The sequence below is a fragment of the Lactuca virosa genome, chromosome 2 (assembly GCF_052849685.1).
Source record: "Lactuca virosa cultivar CGN04683 chromosome 2, Lactuca_virosa_CGN04683_v6, whole genome shotgun sequence".
NCBI classification, from domain to species: domain Eukaryota; kingdom Viridiplantae; phylum Streptophyta; class Magnoliopsida; order Asterales; family Asteraceae; genus Lactuca; species Lactuca virosa.
In genome coordinates, this window is record NC_136427.1 from 20472501 (window position 1) to 20487859 (window position 15359).

Genomic DNA, 15359 nt, shown 5'->3' on the forward strand with positions numbered 1-15359 from the left:
TTCACGTTTGTTTTAAAAGGTCACTTAATTATTTTTTTAGTAGTTTAGGTCACCTAACTTACAATTTACCTGCTAATAAGGGGAATGGGAAGCTTTTTTCCAAGTTTACCGGTAAACCATGGATGACATGGTGCTAACTTGGCATTTAATTCATAAACCTGGACTTCAATCAGCTCAAGAACACAAAGCTCAAGAACACAAAGAGCTCAGGAACACAAAAATTTCCGATTTCAAAATGAAGTAAAATAATCGTTTAATTAATTAATTTTGCATTTCATTTCAAACTAAATCAACTAAAATTTTTCACTCATGGAGCAGAGACACATAAACCAAAAACTAACAACAGCAGGGTGAACAATTTGAACTAAAAACTAAAATACTGAACCCAAAAAAAATTATACTCTGTTCTTCGTGGCTTTAAGACAGCTACGTTCATCTAGAACCTAGAAGCTAAAACAAAATTTTGAACCCAAAATTTAAAACTAAATAAAAACTAAAATCAAATTGTGAACCAGATATATTCATCAAGCTGTATGATTTTTGGATTCTACCTAACTGGAATATCTGATACGTACTCATAGGACAAGCATGATACCGACGATGACACCAGAAACTAGATCAGGCTAGAGATATTCACACCGATTGTATGTCAAGGGAGAAAGAGCTCAACACAAATCCAATAATTACAGAAAAAAACAAAAAAAGAAAAATCCCGAAATCTAGAAGAACAAATGAAATGCAATAGAAGAACCGATTTCACAACCCAAAAGCAAGAATAGAGATGTACGTGAATTATTTAGCAAGAGCAAGGACCTGAATCTTTTTTTTTCAGAACCCAAAAAGATATAAATCTTCGACATCGATCTACCAATTTAGGGCTTGGTTTTGGGTTCTCATCGTCGATCTATCGATTTAGGGCTTGGATTTGTGGGAGGTTGAAGATGGTGGTGGTGTGAGGTTGAGGGTGGTGATAGTGGAAGGTTGGTGGTGTTTAACTTTGACCAAAATTCCATGTGGCACCCATATTACCTTTTAACCCGGTATCAGGTCATATAAGGACATTTTAAAACAGTAAATATGACTTTATTCCCTTAATGTACAAAAAAAAAACTTAAGTGACCTTTTAAAACAAACGTAACAAGTTTGTTGGGCTAATATGACATTTTCCCATATATATATATATATATATATATATATATATATATATATATATATATATATATATATATATATATATATATATATATATATATATATATATATATATATATAGCAAACATCAAATAAGATGGAAACTCTTAAACAATAGGATTATAACAACTAAGCAAAGAAGCAACTAGAAGATAAATTCCAATACTCCACCTTAAGTTGGAACATGTAGGTTCTTAACGCCCTACTTGCCAAGAAGGAATTGTAGCAGTTGAGTTCCTAACCCTTTGGTGAGAAGATCTGCAATCTGCATCTCAGAATAAATGTGTCACGGTTGTAACTCATGAGAGTCTATGTTATGATCCCACATCGGCCGAAAGTACTATAAGTTGGTGTCTTATAAGTCTAGGTGTCCCCTCCTCCTACAAGCTGGCTTTTGGGAGTGAGTTCTACACTTGGGCTTATGGCATGATACAAACCTAGTATGAGATGGGTCCGTATCAATTGGTATCAGAGCCGTCCCCATCTTTCGAGGTGCCAACACTTGGAGTGGTGGCCTACGGAGTGGTGGCTTGGACTCGAAAAGAGGGGTGCCAACCATGACCAACGTAGCCGTGACCAACAATGACTCGGAGTGGTGGCTTGGACCGAAAGGGGGTGCCAACCGTGACCAACGAGGACGTTGGCTCTTCAAAGCGTGGGGTATTGTTATGATCCCACATCGACCGAAAGTACTATAAGTTGGCGGCTTATAAGTCTAGGTGTCCCCTCCTCCTACAAGCTGGCTTTTGGGAGTGAGTTCTACACTTGGGCTTATGGCATGATACAAACCTAGTATGGGATGGGTCCGTATCAGTCTACCCGTTCTCGAACAAAATAACAGTCCATTTCTACATGTTTTGTCCGTTCATGAAAAACCGGATTAGTGGAAATATGGCAAGCAGCTTGATTATCATAAAATAACAAACTCGGACCATTCACATCTAATTATTTTTAGAATCCAACATACCCATAGAATTCCACTAACAGTAGAAGCCATGGATCTATACTTTGCCTCCGCTGAAGACCAGGATACAACTGACGGGTTCTTCGTTTTCCAAGATATTGGAGGATTTCCCACCAATAGCGAGTAAACGGTTCTAGATTTCCTGGTGAGACGGCATCCTAACCAATCAGAATCACAATAAGCTATAAGAACGCATCCACCTTCTCGAGGAAAAAGGATCCCTTTCCCAAAGTATTTTTGAGATAACGCCAAACTCTATATGCAGCATTTAATTGAGATTGTCTGGGGTCAGCAGCAAATTGGCTCAAGTTGTTTATGATGTAAGCAATGTCGGGCCTGGTGACTTCCTAATAAAGTAAATGACTAACCATTCGGTAGTGTTGGCTAGCATCCACCTGAGGCCCAGCTTCAACTTTGGTTCACTTCAACTTCTATTTAGTAGGAAAAGAACTTAGATTGTATCCTTGCAATCCACAATTACCTAGAATGTCTACGATATATTTTCTTTGACTCAAAACCAGGCCTTCGGAAGTACGAGCAACCTCAATTCCAAGAAAGTATTTTAGCTCACCAATATCTTTGATGCTAAAAACGTTTATCAAATTATTGTTTTGTGTCTTGAATTTTTTGTGTGTCTTCGCCTAAAATGATGACATCATCAATGTAAATAAGTGCAACAATAAACCCTTCACATTTATGGTGAATAAAGAGCGAATGATCAGCTATAGATTGACTAAAACCAAGTTCAAGGATAGCATTGGTGAACTCTTGATCCCAATTACTTGAAGCCTGCTTCAAACCGTATAATGAATTCCTCAATCTGCAAACTCTAGTTTCTTCTTCCTTTACAAAACCTTGTGGAAGTTTCATATATACTTCCTCATTAAGATCTCCGTACAAGAATGCATTGTTAATATCTAGTTGTTGAATGATCCAATCTCTCTTGACTGCTACAGCAAGAAGAGTTCGAATTATAACTAACTTGGCGACTGGAGCAAAAGTGTCATGATGGTCGACTCCTTCTATCTGAGTGAAACCTTTTGCTACAAGGCGAACTTTATGCCATTCTACATCACCGTTAGGTTTGTACTTCACCTTATCACCCGTTTTAAGTCAATGGCATGCTTGCCTTCTGGTACGTTTACGAGGGTCCAGGTGCCTTTTTCTTCAAGAGCACATATTTCTCTTTTCATAGCTTCCTTCCATCGTTTATCCTTTATGGCCTAATGAATTTTTTTAGCTCATTGTTGGACTTGATAGCCACTAAGAAATCCTTGTGAGAGTTTGATTTTTTTATAAGAAGCATAGTTTGTTAAGGAGTGTACCGTTGAGGAGGATTGATTTGGTGTGGTATGCAAAGAGTTTACCAAGGGAGGGATAGTGACAACGAAGTCTTGAAGGTGAGCTAGTTGAGTTCTATTTCATTTTGGCCGAGGTTGATCAGAGGCAAATTCTCCAGTATTTTGTTGAGTTGGGCAAGTTTTGACATCTGGCCATGAGTTTCACCCTTTGGATTATCCAGAGTAGTAAGATCTAGCCCATCATTTTGTTCGTGTTGGATCTCAGCAGAATCAATGTTGATTTTGTCTTCTTTTGGGTCATCGTAATGGGATGCAGTATTAAGAAAATAAAGAGGATCCTCTCAATTAGGATCATTTTTCATCCTTTTCAAAGGAAAGATATCCTCGCAAAAACGGAAATCTCTAGAAACAACCATTCTTTTGTTCTCAATATCATAAATCTTGTAGCCTTTTGTTCCCGTTAGGTAACCCAAAAAAATTCCAGTCCTTCCTCTCATCTCAAATATTTCTCCATTTGTCTCCGTATTCTGGTAATAGATAAGACATCAAAAAATCTTCATCGTGTCGTAATCTAGTTTCTGCTCAAAAATAATTTCATATGGGGATTTGTTGTCAACCACTTTGGAAGGTAAATAGTTGATGATGTATGCAAACGTCATCACAAATTCACCCCAAAATCGTTTTGGAAGATTTGCCTCAAACCTTAGGGAATGAGCTGTTTCAAGGAGGTGCCTAAGTTTTCATTCCACCACTTCATTTTGATGTGGGATGTGATGATATGAGATCTCAAGGAGGATTCCTTGTTCATTATTGAACTTCAACATGTCATTAGAAGTGAACTAACCACCGTTGTCACATATAATTTGTTTAACACACTTACCATATCGGTTCTTGATTATTTTATGGAAGTTCACCAAATATTTACTGGGTTCATGTTTGAATTCTAGCATAAAAACCCAAACAGTTCTACTAAAGTCATCAATAATGGTAAGAAAGTAGCTAACTACAAAAAAGGATGGAAAACAATATTTTCCCCACATATCGTGATGTAACAAATTTAAAACAATTTCAATTTTAAATTTTACTACTTGGATAAGGAAGCCTAGTATGTTTTCCCTTGGAAGCATGACCAAGTATTTTGTGCCATGTATCAGCGATCGTCATCATGGCTTTTCTTTCTCTCCTAATCACTCCCATCCGGTATAGACCCTTTCTGCATTCACCTACATCAATCAAGCTCCTTGTGTAAAGTTTCTGCTTGACATAAAAATTAGGAAAGAAGGTTATAACAATTTGGAGGTCTTTGCTTAATCGCCTTACAAACAAGAGATTGCAATTAAATTTCAGTATATGTATAACTCCTGTTAGGTTGGTTCCACTTAGCGTGGTGTAGTATCCTTTTCCTTCAATGTGTATAGTCTCTCCGTTAGGATTAAGGATGCGGCTTTTAAAGTGATTTTTGGTTTTATTTTCGAGGATATTGATGTCATGGGTGATGTGTTGAGTGGAGCCGCCATCCACCACCCAATCATCATCGCTATCTATTTTACCTATCATATAAGCCATGTGTTTTGTATCATCCTTGATCGTACTTCCTTTCTCTTCAAAGTGTCGTAAAAAAGTCTCATACTAACCAGTAGTTAAACCTGGAATAGAGCTTGAATTTGAGTTGATGCATGCATCCTTTGCTCTGGTCTCTTGTCACTTTTTATTCCCTGCTCACCATTCCGGGTAAGCTATCCTTTTAAAGCAACCTTCTCGCGAATGCCCATCTCTTACACAGAAACTTCAATGCTCGATATTATTATTGGGCTTGTTATCCTTTTGGCTTGATGTGTCATGTCGCTTACTGTTGTTGCCTTCTCGTCTAAATGTTGTATTGGTGTTGAAGGCATCTACCTGCATTGACGACTTCTTTTTGTAGAAAATAGCTCTTTGTATTTCGTCTTCAACAACTAGGTGGTAAGCATTTCCAAGGCTAATAAATAGATTAGTTGCAAGGATTTAGATTATGATAATAGTGAACTCGCTATCAAGGCCCATGAGAAACTTATACAATGTTTCATTATTTTTGAGTTGGCTTAGACTCTTCCCGATGTTGCATATGCAACCATTGCATGAACATATAGGGTAGGTAGGGCGGATTGCATCTCATCCCATATTCTCTTGAGCTTGGTGTAATACCTAGAGACGGAAGATACATTTTGATGTGTTGTAGTGAGGGATTGCTTCAACTCATAGGCTCGAGGTACGCTCTCCTTTCCAAATCTGTCATGCAGATCCGACCATATCTTAGAGGTAGTGCTAGCATAGTTTACACTGCATATCTTTCTCCATTGCTATCATGAGTTAGCCTTTCACCTTCGCATCACAGCACATGCACGACATGTAGTCCTCCGAGGTCTTTTGAGGTTTCTGAATGGATCCGTCAACAAATCCAACATTGTTCTTGGCGAATAGAAAATCCATCATCTCTAGAGACCAGTCGGTGTAGTTGTTGTTGGTGAGGGTATCGTTGACCTGAATTTGTTTTGGATAGTCGGAGGCATGGATATAGAATGGTGAGTTTAGATCCGGTGCTCCTTTGGTTTTTTTGAAGGTTTTGGAGTGTTGCCGACCATGGTTGTGGCTAGGCTAGGGTTCGATTAGGGTTTGGATCACAACTACTCTGATACCATGACAAAATGGAGTTGAACTTTTAACATGGGTTATTAAAATGGAGTTGAACTTTTAAACACAAGGAGAGTGGGATGCTATTAAAACTAAAAGAATAACAGAATAGAAATATCAGATCGCTCTCATGTCCATTACCAAACGATTGAGGAGCACATACTTTTAATGTTAGTTGAGAAGGACATGACTGAAGAAGCATGGGAAACGCTTAAGATGACACATATGGGAGTTGATTAGGTAAGTGAGGCTAAAATACAAAACTTTAAGTTGATACCAATGAAAGATAGTGAATTAGTAGAATATTTTGAGATACTATTGAATATTATTATGACAATATTTTATCGGAAGGTGAAAATATTTCGGAGATTACAACCTTGAAGATGTTTATTCAAGATGTCCACATATGGTTTACGTAAGTTGTAACATCAATCTAGAAAATTTGAGACTTGAAAAACATGAAAATAAAGAGGTTATGCATCGCCACAAAGCCCATGAAGAGAGATTTTGGGGCTATGGAGAAAAAGAAGGACTTTTTCTATTGGTTATAAATGGCATCTTGGCATCTCGAACCAAGAAAACTGATAAGGACAACTCGTTAAACACTCCACTAAGCCTCATCCAAATGGCACATCTAACTTGTCGATGACATATCTACCTCCTAGATGGAGCATCCTCCTTGAAGGATGGCACACCCACTCCAAAATGACTCATCCTTGCATCATGGAGCATTATTGATTCTCAATTCCCTTCTTATATGGTCAATTCCATTTTTAGGTGCTCCACTACCTTTTTAAGTGCTCTGTTCTTTTCTTAGATGCTCCATTCCTGTCTCACATGCTTTATTCCTTTCTCAGATGCTCCGCGTTCGATTTAGCGGGTCACTGAAGTACAAGTTCTCCAATGAAACTAGATGCTCACATGTGATCGTTGATGCTCATGTATGATCCCTAATGGTCACATATGATCCTTGATACTCACACATGATCCCTGATGCCTACACATGCTTCCAAGTTCTCCATTGATATCAAATATTCATATATAATGATCCAAATGCTTAATTCACATTTAACAATCTCCACCTTGACTTGAGTATTCATTAAAATCCACCTAGAACCAAGAACTTCCTTTCCCTTCCTACCTTCCTACCCCGAAGGGACTTAACTACATTGAAAATCAACCAAGTCCAAGCAAAGCTTGAATGTCTTTCTGAGAAACAACATTGTCAACATGTCTTCCAGATTCTCCTTGGTACCAAACTTTTGAATGTAAAATCTATCATAAAACATGATAGGTTTCTCCACCTTCAAAATAAGACTCTGAACGAGACCAAACTCCAATGATCTACTTATCACTATATAACCTTCATGGTCTGATTCTATCGATCCAACCAAGTCCGTATGTCATGGATTAGCAGCATACATACATCAAGCATTCCCTTCAAGTGTGGCAAGATCCAGTTGATAACTTCCCAATGAGATTTCCACTATTTTCATCGAATGTCCAAAGAAGTATCAACAAGTTTGGACTGATCACAATAGAACGACCGTAATATTTTATCAATGTGGTGATAAGTGTATAACCATCCTACTCTTCTATTCCTCTAAATCTCCATCTCTGCTATCTTTTTTTTTCAGCTCCTAAATCATTAATCACAACCTCATTTTTCAGACGCTTCTTTAAGTTATCTTTTCTAGCATCAACATCACTAGCCACTTCTTCCCTGGGTTGTACAAGGAATTCTTCACGTATTTACTATGCCATACCACCTTGCTGTTTCCATTTAATAACAAATATGTGTGGGGTTTTTGTTGCAAACTCCAAATTATAGATATAACCATGATCGTACCATGAAACACTTGTACTATCTCCCTTCTTGTTACATATAGCATATTCAAAGGTCACATCTCTAATAATAATGAATTTTGGATTCTTTCCTTTTTCTGTACACCACAGACAATGACCTTTCCCTCCAGACGCGTATCCTAGAAATATACACTTCATTGCTCTCAACTCCATTTTACCGTTATTCTCATGAGCATAAGTAGGGCATCCAAACATTCATAAACTAGAATAACCATAGGGTTTCCCAGACCACACCTATTGAGGAGTCTTACAATTAGTTATAGTTTATGGAGATCTATTAACCATATAACAAGAGTGTTAACTGCCTCCACTTGGAATTACTCTGAAAAATCAATAGATAATTGCATGTACTGAGCACGCTGCATCAATGTTTGGTTCATCCGATCTGCCACTCCTATTTTTGTGTTATTTGGCATACAGTGTGATGCCTCACTATATCCTCTGTTTTGCAGAAGTTATTAATTGAATCCTTGCATAAATCTATCCAATTTTCTGTTTTAAGTGACCCGAGTTGGTTCCTGGTATGTTTTTCATCCGTAATCTTCAATTCCTTGAAATACCCAAACACTTCATCTTCATCTTTTATCTTCATAAAGTACACCTAAACCTTCCCTGAGTAGCCGTCGATAACGCTCACAGAGTATTAACATCCACCATCAAACTTCACTGGAGAGGGACCACATAAATCCGAGTGAACATACTCGTGAATCTACATGCTTGGCTAATGAACCACATTGAACTTCACCCTTTGTCACATCTCTGAAACAGAAGCTTTACCGGGTTTAACCTGTCTAGTTACATCTCCACCAAACAACCCATGTTTACTCATTATAATACCATCCCCACTCTTGTGTCCCATCCTATGATGTGAAAGCTTAGTTTTATCATCACACTAATCCGAGGATTATGATACAATCATCGTTCCTCTCACAGTGTAACCTTTCAAGAAATAAATTCTACGATTCATTTTTCCCTTTATAATTACAAGAGAACCCTTGGATACTCTTACCTAGTCACACTTTCCAAAATATTTCAGTCTATCCTTCACCAAAGTGCCAAGAGAGGCCATGTTCTTTCAAAGATTCGGGAAAAACCAACAGTGCAATTTCCTGACCATAGCATCGTGTATCTTGATCTACACTATGTCATTTCCCTTGGTAATACGCATTTCATCATCACCCATTTTAACTATTCCATTCCACTCGTTAAAGAAGTCGAACCACTCGCGATTATAATTCATATAATATGATGCTACTGGGTCTAAGATCCAAGAATCAAAAAAATTAGTTGTATATACAGTCAAAACTTTACCATCATCCCCATTATCATAATTTCCTTAAAGCACAACAATGTTGTTGTTGCTGATTCAACTCCATGATTCCTTTTCTTCAGAAATAAACAATATCTTCTAAAGTGCCCCTTTTCTTTGCAGTTATAACATCTAATGTTTTCTTTCGATTCAGAACTTCACTTCCTTTTGTTACCTCCACCTCTATCTGATGTTCTTCACATGCCTACAAACAAACCAGAACTGGAAACTTCTTCACCACCTGAAACTTTTCTTTTCAGTTCCTTCGACATCAAAGAATCCTTCACATCATTCACAATGAACATGATATCAAATAAATTCTCATAAGAATTCGGAAATGAACATAATAGGATAAGTTCTTGATCTTTATCTTTAATATTTACACTCACATCTTGCGGGATTGTGTCATTGATTTTGGTGGGAGTTGGGATTCCTATCTACCTCTTGTAGAGTTTTCCTACAACAAAAAATATCACTTCAAAATTGGTGCATCACCCTTCGAGCTTATGTATGGTCGGAGATGTCGTACCCTAGTTTGTTAAGGGGAGGTTGGTCACAAAGTCATGGGGAGGACTGAGGTATTCCTCCATATTACAGAGCTCATCTAACAGATCAGGCAGAGATGCAGACAACTCAGAGTCGGTAGAAGAGCTATGTCGACCAGCGTCAATAAAAGTTGGAGTTCCAGGTCGACAATATGGTGCTATAAAAGGCCTCACCCAAGAAGGGTGTGATACACTTCAAGAAGAGGGGCAAGTTGGGTCCCCGATATATTAGACCGTTCCGTGTGATCGTCAGGGTAGGCAGGGTGGCCTGTCGGTTGGATTTGTCGAGTGAGCTCAGCCAAATCCACAACACTTTTAATGTTTCGCAGTTTCAGAAATGCGTGTTGGATAACGAACGCCTAAATTATATTGAGTGGCGGATAGCAGTGGTGGAGAGAAAGATGAAGGTCTTACGCAACAAGAAGATACCTTTAGTAAAGGTTCAGTGGCGACATCGGAGAGGCTCCTAGTGGACTTGGGAGCCGAAGACAGGGATGCGGGAGCCTTATCCTGAGTTATTTTCAGCGTCAGACTTAGAGGACGAGGTCTAGTTCAAGTGGGGAAGAATTGTAACATCCTGATGATGAGATATTTTCAATTTTAACCCTATATATGAAGGAATATTGCTTTTTGACCCTTGTGCATGAGAAAGATTGATCAAGCGGCCCATAGTGGCATTTTGGTGATTTTGGTCAGAGAGTTAGTATGTCGGGTGTATGTTGTGTACGTTGGGCGTACTGGGGCGGACCCTAGTACACTGGACGCACACTGCGTATGCAGGGCGTACGTGATGGATCCTCAAACCCTAATTTTTTAGGGTTTGGTCCATATATAGTCATCATTTACTTCTCATTTGTCATTCCTTCATCAACCTCCACCTGCGAAAACGTCCCTCTAGCTAACCTTAAGTGAGAATAGTGCATCTTGAGCTCATGTTTGTCGTTTTGGTGGTATTATTGAAGAAGAAAAGTAGTGGGAAGACTCTGGAGCTTGGAAGCAACTTGGATATGGGATTCTCTATTTCCCAGCAACCTCCAGGCGGTAAAAAGCTCATAGCTTGATTATCTTATCTTATAGATCTAGCCATTTCTTCATTTAGGGCATTTTTGGTCCCAACTACGACGATTCTTGAGCATGACATGCTATTGGTCGAATAAGTCGTCCATTCAGACCTAATGAGAGGTCTTGAGTCATAAAAATGTGGTCTTGATGCTTAGTTTTTCCCCATGCATGCTCTAGAAGGTCTTAAGGTGTTAACAAGTTAGGATTTTGTGTATTAAGCACTTAATGGGCATGCAAATCATAAAGTTGGAAAATTTATGACTCTTAGTGTAATTTTGGCCTTGGATCTGAAATTGGGATGTGAGAGCTTAATGCATTAAGCTCTTATTAAAGAAAAATGAATTTTGTGCATACGTCGTACGTAACCCAGCGTACGCTGCGTGTACAGGGTCAACTGCCCGACTCTGGTCAAAGCTTAAGTATGCCCAACATAGAAGCTGAGTACGCCTGCTTACTCAGCTGAGTGGAAAAAGTTGACCCGTTGACCTTGTCCTGTGACCAAAGCTTTGACCAAATGGACCTAGGGTATTTTAGGTATTTTGAGTTGATTAATTGAGATTAGGTCCATGGTCTTGGTTAGGTGATCGTTGAGCCGATTTCTGGGACCAGGATTTATTCAGCTTGCAATCAGACTGTGAGGTGAGTTTTCCTCACTGTACCGTGGGTCGAAGGCACCAATACCAACCCATTAGTTTGTGTATCCTGGTTATAGGATAGTGATATACTGGTATTTGTCTGAGTAGTAGATCTGCATGATTATTTGTATTTTTTGGTTACGTGTTTAAGTTAATCTGTTTCATATGTCGACATATTGTGTTGCGTTGAGGTTCTACTACTTTGTGTTATAGCCAAGAAACCCGAGAGCATTCCAGATATAAGATGAGGGCCCGATTGGCATGCCATACTCATAATGAGGGCTCAAGAGCATTCCAGATACGACCTGGGGGCCCGATAGGCATACCAGACTTATACTGTCGGCTCAGGGGTAATCCAGACTTATGGTGAGGACCTTGCAGGGGTTTTCCTGACGTAGGCTGAGGACCCAATATATGCTGTTATATGTTGTGTGTTTGGTACTTTGGGGGAACTTATAAGTTTGGACTTACACTTTTAGTTTATGGTTTCAGGTACCTCCGAGGATCGTGGGAAGGCGAAGGCGTGATCGTACACAACTCTCTGTTTTATGTCACTGGGTCTTGGGAAAACTCTAATTTGAAATAATGCTTTTGAAACAATGACTATTTTGTAAACAATGTTGATTAATGGTTGATTTTATAAATTTTAAATTTATTGTGATTTTTGGGATGTTACAATATATATATATATATATATATATATATATATATATATATATATATATATATATATGTGTGTGTGTGTGTGTGTGTGTGTGTAACGTCTTACTTGGTGAAATTACTATAATTCATGTGTAATGAAATTTTATAAACCATAGAATGAAAAAAAAAGTGTTTGAGTGTTGACAAACAAACGAGAGTTCTCTTTGTTGGAAATCCCTATGTAATATGTAGGTATTTCCGAATGATTTCCTACCCAAACAGATCTGTCACTAATCCATAGAAAATCTGTAGGAACGTGGGATTTCTAAGAATTTCATTTTTCATTTTTTGAGGTTTTAATGTTAGTGTTATTTAGTTGCATATATTTTTTTTTCAAACTTCGTTATATACTAAGTACTTTTATCTAACTAACCTATACATATTATAAAAATACGTACATGTAATACCATAGCAGCTCATTAATTAAAACCATATCTTACTAATCTATATGTTTAAAAGCATATTACTTAAACGTTCTTTTGTGTCATTTTATTTCAACTAGCATATCAGCTACTACCTTTTTTTTTGCAAACCTTATTTTTTTTATCAGCTAGCTTACAAGCTAACAATTAGCGTTTAAGTTAGTAGTTAGTTTTTCATTTATGAACTACCTTTTCATCTAGCAGCTACCTGTAATGAGATAAACACAATCAAAATACTTTTAAAACATTTACTTTATAAGATACTTTTTGGCTTGCCAAGCAATACAATTTGAAAAAGTTCGAAAAATAGCTAACTTATCAGTTATTTGTAGCTCGTCAAACACAACATTTATAAGAATTGAGGCTAAACATTTTATACATATTAAAAAGTGTTTCAGTGTTTTAAAAGAAATAATATTATTGTATAACATTATTTTTGGTTTATAAATTCATGTAATAAATATTTATTATTTTGTTAGATAAAAATTAATAAATTATAAAATCTATTGATATGGTCGGTTCAAATAAAAACATCTTAATTTTTAAACTATATTTATATTTAATCATATAAGATATATTTTGTTTCAAATAATATTAAAATTGTTAAAATATATTTATATTTAATCGTATAAGATAATTACTAAAAGTATGGATATTGCTTATTTATTTTTAAAAGATATGTACGTCAATTTGTTAAAATCTAGAATAGTTTTTTGTTAAATGCTAGTTAAAATTGTTTTTGGATTCAAGATTTTTGTTTAACCCAAAAGCTAAAAGCTCCCGCTGCCAAACAATTTTTTTTTGAGGTTTTTCTTAAAAGTTTAAAGCTAGAAGCTATCAAAAGTTGTGTGTCGAATACACCCACAACCAGTTGACTTTGACATCCATAACACATTAAATTTCTTGGAATTTAATGGAGTGACAAATCTTTATTTTATTTTCTATCTAACTTTATATTAATTTTCCTATAGTTCAATGAAATATATTTTTAATAGTTAAAAGATTTTCTTTTTCTCATTGAAGAGTTTATATTTTTAATAGTTAAAATATTTTGTTTTTCTCATTGAAGAGTTTAATGACCATTGGACTTTATATCCATTGAATGCCTATGACATCTATTGAATGCCAATTAGGTATTCTATTTTATTCAACTCTTCCATTGAAACTATGCATTGTGGATGATCTTAGAAAGTATTGCATTTATGTGGACCTAGGAAGGAAGGAATAAGTGTATTGACTACAGATGATAAGCAAAGTCCAAAGAAACTAAAGGATTGTAACTTTTACCTTAACAAAAGTGGAAGCCTTTGAAATGAGATAGTTACAGTAAGAGGGTATGTCATACTGAACTTTCCTTATCGGGTAGGTGAAGTAATTATCTACGAAATCATCGCTTCCCGTTGCCACCAAAAACAAGCTGTTATTTAAAATGTTACCCGTTTCCACTTTGCCCACCAATACATGAAGTTTCCTAATATAATTTGAAAACATTTGCAGCTGATCCATCATGGGTATGGCCGACTGATTTTTACGATCAACAAGTTAAACACTTATAATACATGTTAGTATGAAAATCAGCCAAATTTAAATCCACAGAAAACTACCATTCATACATTAATTCTCGATGTTAGCGGATCAAGTCCTGTGGCTCCTGAAGCAAAGCTTACCCCCGTGATCATATCTTGGTCTTGTATGAACGGGTTTAAATATGCTGGCACATACTCCTTGACCTTTATTTTTTCAGCTGAAAAATGAATAACATACAAATTAAACTTGAAATGGATATACAACATTTTATAGTGCATTGATATAATCAAAATATGATACTAATTAAAGCATCGCTATTCTTTCAATTTACGGCTTTTAAAGATTGATGATTTATAAGCGATTACAAATACGAGCACACGTTTAAAAATGTTACAAAAAATGTGACTAATTAAGTTTGTGAGAAGATGATATGATATTTATAGATATAATTTTGTGATACCAATTTGTTTCAAACATAACCAACTACTTAAGAAATAGTATAGAGAAACACCGATCAAGTCAGTAGGGGTCTTTGCATTGGTGAACCTTCCGGTTGCTCTTGCACCCAAGAAATTCATCCCATATGGAGGGAAGTTGGCCCTTATGAATGTTGGAAAATAGTTGTTATTTCCTTGATCCAAGATCGAGTCTCCAAATGCTATCAATGCTGGAACTGTCACATTCTCGGGCATAATGAAGGTTGTCACACCACAATTCACTAGTAAAATAATGTAGTGAAAAAAGAGAACGGCAGCCCTAGGTATTCTTAAAGAAATGAAAATGAATTCCATGATGATATTTAGTGAGAATGGTCCTTGGTAATGTTAAAGTTGCATATATATAGTGTAGGAAGAAGCACTTAAGGTTAGTTTGTTTGAGAAACAAGTGTTTTCTATCGGCAAAATACCCATCATGGAATTTAGATGATAGTTGGTTATAAAAACTATATTCCTTAAGTTATGACAACGTAAAAATTTTCCATGTGAACTATAGTAAGTTCAATACTCAAATACCACTTATAATATTAAAAAGAATTACATGATCCAAAAATATTAACTTATTGTGACTTATGACTACCTGTTACATACTAGTTATGAATATGAATTTGCGAGCTTCTTAAAATAAGCTACTATACTAGGAATTTTATCACTGTTATGATTTAGTA

General features: G+C 36.5%; 1 protein-coding gene across 1 annotated transcript in view; it reads right to left on the reverse strand.

The window, feature by feature from the left end:
• The window catches only part of LOC145156263 (GDSL esterase/lipase EXL3-like), a 16248-nt gene extending 1245 nt beyond the window's left edge, over window positions 1-15003 (reverse strand). Inside the window, exons 1-3 of the mRNA XM_079075702.1 lie at window positions 14706-15003; window positions 14281-14411; window positions 13955-14188 (exon numbers count right to left, since the gene is read on the reverse strand). Of these exons, the coding sequence (XP_078931828.1) occupies window positions 13955-14188; window positions 14281-14411; window positions 14706-14985 (645 nt within the window). The 5' untranslated portion in view covers window positions 14986-15003. The remainder of the gene's footprint in view (window positions 1-13954; window positions 14189-14280; window positions 14412-14705) is intronic.
• Window positions 15004-15359: the final 356 nt, after the last annotated feature.